At 48.5% G+C, this 6,000-nt stretch overlaps 1 protein-coding gene across 1 annotated transcript in view; it reads left to right on the top strand.

Annotated features, from left to right (window-relative positions):
* The first annotated feature begins 1,176 nt into the window (after positions 1-1,176).
* GMPS (guanine monophosphate synthase) overlaps positions 1,177-6,000 on the top strand; it is a 73,594-nt gene continuing 68,770 nt past the window's right edge. Inside the window, exon 1 of the mRNA XM_068970140.1 lies at positions 1,177-1,373. Coding sequence (XP_068826241.1) covers positions 1,347-1,373 — 27 coding nt within the window. The 5' untranslated portion in view covers positions 1,177-1,346. The remainder of the gene's footprint in view (positions 1,374-6,000) is intronic.

Raw genomic sequence — 6,000 nt, 5'->3', positions numbered from 1 at the left:
GAGCCTCAGTTTTCTTATTAGTAAAAGAACATCAATCTTACTGCACTACTTCCATGGGATTAGTTAGAATAAAATGAGATTTTGGAAGTTTGGGCTGTCTTACTTTAGCCCTTTAATACCTGGACTAGAGTTTGACACATAGCATGAGCTCAGCAAATGTTGCCTGTATTATAAATGACTGAATGTTAAAGGGCTTTGTAAACTAAAGCTGTTGCAAGTGTTATTATTTATTCCCCAATCCTGATTTAGATCCCTAGGTGACCAAATTCAAGGAACTATAATACCTTGCATTGATGGATGCCATGGAGTAGCTGGAAAAACTGCTCCTTCTTCCCCACAAAATATCCAAAACAAAACAAAACAAAACAAAAAAAACACACTGCTGTGCAAACAGAGCTCCTGTCCTCGGGTTCAGTTTTCCATCAGATTGCCGCTCCCAAACCTTCCTTTTGAAAATTCTGCACCCGATGTAGAACTTCTGAGGGACCTAAGTGATCAAATATCACTTTTAAGCCCACGGCTGTCACCGCGAAACTCTTCAAAGCAGCTTTGGCCTCCTTCATGGGCCGCAACCTGAGATGAGGCCGCACCACCCGGTAAGCGTTCCCCAGAGACTCAGCTTCTCTGGAGGCCTCCTTCTCAGGGCCACAAGTCTCTCACAGCCGTCCAAGGCTGCAGGCCGGCCGGCAAACTGCAAGCGGACTGCGTCTTGGGTTTCCATCCAAGGCCGGCTTTAGAGGCCGGGGGTGGGGTAAAGCGCCACACGCCCTCGAAGCCAAGCCGGCTGCCGGGTGCGGAGGCAGGACAGGGGCAGCTAAGCTAGTTGCCGCCGGCTCCTCCTTCCAAGGGCGGGCCAGAGCGGGGTGCGGGCGGGGCTCTGAGCCGCAGGCCCCGCCTCTCGTTGGGCGGGCAGGCTGGAGATCCATGAGTTTCTTTTCCTGGAGGCGGGCCTCGGCGGTGGGGACAGATCAGGAGGCGGGGCCGGACGCCGAAGTACCCTCCTCCAGAGGCGGGCTTATTCGGTGGCTGCCGCGGCAGCTGCGGGTGTTCGCCGCTCGGCAGCCTAGCCACACGGGCTCTGGCTCCTCCCAGTGGCCGGCCGGGGCGGAAGCAGGAGGCGGGGGCAGCGTGCGCGCTGCTGGTCTGCTCTCCCGCGGCGCTGGGGCCCGCGCTCCGCGGCTGCTGCTCTACTCTGCGCTTCGCAGGCAGCTAGCTGCTCTCCTCGCCTCTTGCCCGTCCGCTCCTCGACCAGGCCTTCTTCTTAGTCGTGGTCCGTGGCGTAGACCCTCGCGGCCCTCTCCCGCCCCGTCTCATCTCTGGTCGCCGCCGCCGCGGCCCCAGCCCCGATGGCTCTGTGCAACGGAGACTCCAAGGTCAGTCTCTGGCGTGGGGGGCCCCTGCCTCACCGCTTCCGGACGGAGGCAAGGCTGCGGGGCCGGGGAGTCACCGCGTGGAGCCCTTCCCTGCTTCCTCCCCCTAGCCCGCCAGCGCAACCCTGCGGCCCGGGCAGCGGCGTGTCGGAGAGCGGGTGGTCGGGGCCTGTGGCTTGTTTTCTCCTCGGGAGCGGCAGGTGCTTTGTTGATTTTTGTCTGCGTGTCGGGGTTCCCGCGCCCGCCGAGCTCTGGGCGTCGGGGAGGGCGTCAGCTTTCCGCGGCCGAGCCCCTGGCCCCCGCCTTCCCGGTGTTGCTATGGGGCGCCCGCGGAGGGCGGCCTGAGAGTGGGGGTAGGGAGGCGAGCGGGTGTGTGTGTGTGTGAGTGAGCGAGTGTATGTGTGTGTGTGAGTGTGTGAGTGAGTGAGTGAGGGGGGCTTCCTCAGCCCTCACCCCGTCCCTTCGGGAGCCGGGGAACCTTTTGTGGAGCTCTGCGGGCCCACCGAAGGCGGGGGTAGGGTCAGGGCCTCGCGTGCGGCATTCGAGCTGGGCCGGCCTCCGTCTTCCCGCCACCCGGTTTCCCGCCTGCCTTCGGTGAGGCTAGCCCAATTCCCCCACGTCGGCCTTGGGGTCCGGCGCGGCGAGGCCGGCCCTGGGTGAGGCCGTGTGGCCGTCCACCCCCGCCCCCGCCGGTCAGCGGCCCCCCTCCCCCCGTCGGATCCGGTGGCGGGAGGGTCGCTCACGCCGTTCCCCTCCCCCCAGTCTTCTCCGAGGAAAGGAGCATGTGTCCAGCCCCGCCCACTCCTTATTTTGCACAGTGGTTGGCGGTGGGACCGGCGCCGGGCCTTGGGGAGTCCCTCACGTACGCCGGCCGCCGCCACCGCGCCCTGGGGCCGGGGAGGTCGCGAGTCCCGGGTGCTGGGGAAGTTAACTCGAGGTGCGGAGTGGAGAGAGCAGTTTGGGCCGCCGCTGCGTTTCTCGTCACCTCCGACTCACTTTTTCTTTAGACCCTCTTCGTCTCGCTTCCGAACTGAGCACCTTCGCTTTCACTTCTGTGTTAAAATTTTCGTTGGCCCGGAGTCCTTTCAGACCCGCACAGTCCATGTTGTCAGCGGGAAACTGCAGTTTTGAATCGGGATTTAGACTTAAGCCAGGTGTGCCTCTTATATACGCTGTTAAGGGCCTGGCTACGTTTCATTCAGGTGTGTCACATCTTAGCCCTCTCCTTGAATAATTGCTTAGTCTCTAGTAAATATTCAAAAAAGTTATTTGTTGAACTAATGAGTAAAGATTATAAGCTATCTAATAAACTTCTAAACCGGGGAAACTGATGCTCAGACTATTTGGAAATCTTTCCGAAGATTTTAAAAGAAGCTTCTGTAAATCTTAACGTACAGCTCTTTCGTGTACACAAGTTGACTTACAAAGCATTTTTCTTCTCTTTAATATTGAGTCGTAAAATCGTTGAAAAGAGTCATCTTTGTGCTGGTAAAGGAAATGACTGTTAGGAGGATTCAAACCTAATTTGCAGACTTTGAAAAATATGTGCTGATTTGAAAACAGTGTTTTCCAAAATTAAGTGACAGCAGAAAGTTAAAAATTCAGTTTCCAAATTACTTTACTTGATTCAGGTGTAAAGAACATACACTGTTTTTTCTAGCTGGTATGTTTTTGTTTCGTTCAACTGGAATTTTACAGAGAATCTTACCAGTTTTATATAGTTGAGACTCCGTTGAATCGCTGATTACCTTTATTTCAAGGTGGTTTTGTAGTATAATCAAACATGTGTCTTTTCTGTTTTTTGGCCATGCTGCATGGCTGGGATGTTAGTTCCCAGATCAGGGATCCAACCTGGACCTCAGGCATTGAAAGCACATGAAAGCTAACCATGTTTTTGTGTTTGTTTTTTTTGTTTGTTTGTTTTTTAACTTTGCTAACAATTAGATGTCAATCGAATTGAAAGCATTTTCAGGAGGAGCAATCACAGGAAAATAACATTTCATCAAATCTGTGATTATTTCATATGCTCCTAAAGAGGGGAAAAAAATCTCTGTAAATGGTGTTGTAAACAGTGATATGTCGTTGATCATAGGGAACATGCCAGGTAAAGAGATGTTTAAATATGGGGGAATATGCATAGTAAAGTGGGTTAAATATTATATTCTGACAGTCCACCCAGAAATCTAAGTAGGCATCTATTTTCTATAGCTTACCACTGAAGCAGCTTTCTTTCTGGCATAAAATACAAGTACTGGACCCAGGCTTACTTTGTACATCTGTTGTGCCTCTGATAGCTGTAAGTACTAGTTGATAAATGAGAATGGGGAAAGAGCTGATTTTGAGTCCTATTGTACATTTCAGTATTTTTCAGAGTTGTTTCTAAAGTAACATTTCTGCCTGATAGACATTAGGGAGAGACCTAACTAAATTCTGTAAAAGTATTTTCATTAGTTTTATCCAGAGTATCATTTTAGAGCTGGAAAGTATCTTTATGTTTTCTAGCTTCCTAAGATGAAAAAACAGCTGGAATTAGAATCTGGCTTTTCTTTTTTCTTCAGGGCTAGTTAGGTTAAGCATCCAAGGCAGAGAGTATTCTTTTCCTTAAAGACCTGACATAATATTATTTAGTTAAGATCTTATATGAATAAGAGCATAGGCAGTCAGTTCTTCTTTAAAAACTTTTTACAACCATTCAGTGATATATATGAATATATGTATATAGCAAATATTAGTGACTTTTTTCAATATTATTAAGGCAAGATTGTGAGAGTAATGCTCTTTGAGCTGCTTGTCAGACTTTCCACTTTTGGTCCCATCTAAGCCTTAGACACTTTATTTTGAGAGTCTTCATTGCTTTTGTACTGGCTTTCTCTACTTGTGAGAGGGGTCTATCTACTCAAACTTGCAGTTCATGGACTTCTCATTGTGGCTTCTCCTGCTGTGAAGCACACTCTCCAGGTGCTTGGGCTTCATGAGTTGTGGCACATGGGCTCAGTAGTTGTGGTGCATGGGCTTAGTTGCTCACTGCCTGTGGAATCTTCCCGGACTAGGGCTCAAACCCACGCATTGGCAGGTAGATTCTAATCCACTGTGCCACTAGGGAAGTCCTAAGCCTTAAACTCATTTGGTTGGAATAGAGGTAGGATCTGCCCTACTACTTTCACTGAGATGTTGACTAGGGTATATTGTACTTGGATTAAAGGTTTTTTAAAAAATAAATACTGTTAATTGCATGTTATATAGGATCTTTCAGTTCAGTTTGGTCGCTCAGTCGTGTCCGACTCTGCAACCCCATGAATCGCAGCACGCCAGGCCTCCCTGTCCATCACCAACTCCTGGAGTTCACTCAGACTTACGTCCATCGAGTCAGTGATGCCATCCAGCCATCTCATCCTCTGTCGTCCCCTTCTTCTCCTGCCTCCAATCCCTCCCAGCATCAGAGTCTTTTCCAATGAGTCAACTCTTCGCATGAGGTGGCCAAAGTACTGGAGTTTCAGCTTTAGCATCATTCCTTCCAAAGAAATCTCAGGGCTGATCTCCCTCAGATTGGACTGGTTGGATCTCCTTGCAGTCCAAGGGACTCTCAAGAGTCTTCTCCAACACCACAGTTCAAAAGCATCAATTCTTCAGCTCTCAGCCTTCTTCACAGTCCAACTCTCACATCCATACATGACTACTGGAAAAACCATAGCCTTGACTAGATGGACCTTAGTCAGCAAGTCTCTGCTTTTGAATATGCTATCTAGGTTGGTTGTAACTTTTCTTCCAAGGGGTAAGCGTCTTTTAATTTCATGGCTGCAGTCACCATCTGCAGTGATTTTGGAGCCCAAAAAAAATAAAGTCTGACACTGTTTCCACTGTTTCCCCATCTATTTCCCATGGAATAATGGGACCAGATACCATGATCTTCGTTTTCTGAATGTTGAGCTTTAAGCCAACTTTTTCACTCTCCTCTTTCACTTTCATCAAGAGGCTTTTTAGTTTCTCTTTGCTTTCTGCCATAAGGGTGGTGTCATCTGCATACCTGAGGTTATTGATATTTCTCCCGGCAATCTTGATTCCAGCTTGTGCTTCTTCCAGCCCAGTGTTTCTCATGATGTACTCTGCATAGAAGTTAAATAAGCAGGGTGACAATATACAGCCTTGACATACTCCTTTTCCCCTTTGGAATCAGTCTGTTGTTCCATGTCCAGTTATAACTGTTTCTTCCTGACCTGCATATAAGTCGTTTTATATATATATATATATATATATATATATATATAGGATCTTTAGTGATATATAGGATCGTTAGTGATATCTAGTGTTGAAAATTTAAATTTGCATTTTAACATTTAAGTTTTGAATTGAATGGAAAGATGATCTGAGATTTTTATGTGGGATACTTTGAACAACTATCCTTTATAAAGGTAACCCTAATGTGCTGTGCTTAGTCGTTCAGTTGAGTCCGAATGACACTTTTCGACCCTATGGACTATAGTCCACCAGGCTCTTCTGTCCTTGGAATTTTCCTGGTGAGAATACTGGACTTGCAATTTCTTCTCCAGGGGATCTTTCCCACCCTATAGTACATTTTTTTCAAAGGTCAAAGTGGATTGTTTTTTTCCGTTTCAGATTTCATCTCATCTGT

The sequence above is a fragment of the Capricornis sumatraensis genome, chromosome 1, assembly GCF_032405125.1.
Source record: "Capricornis sumatraensis isolate serow.1 chromosome 1, serow.2, whole genome shotgun sequence".
In the NCBI taxonomy this organism is placed as follows: Eukaryota; Metazoa; Chordata; class Mammalia; order Artiodactyla; family Bovidae; genus Capricornis; species Capricornis sumatraensis.
Note: the sequence above shows the minus strand (reverse complement) of the source record. Positions and strands in the feature narration are given on the sequence as shown.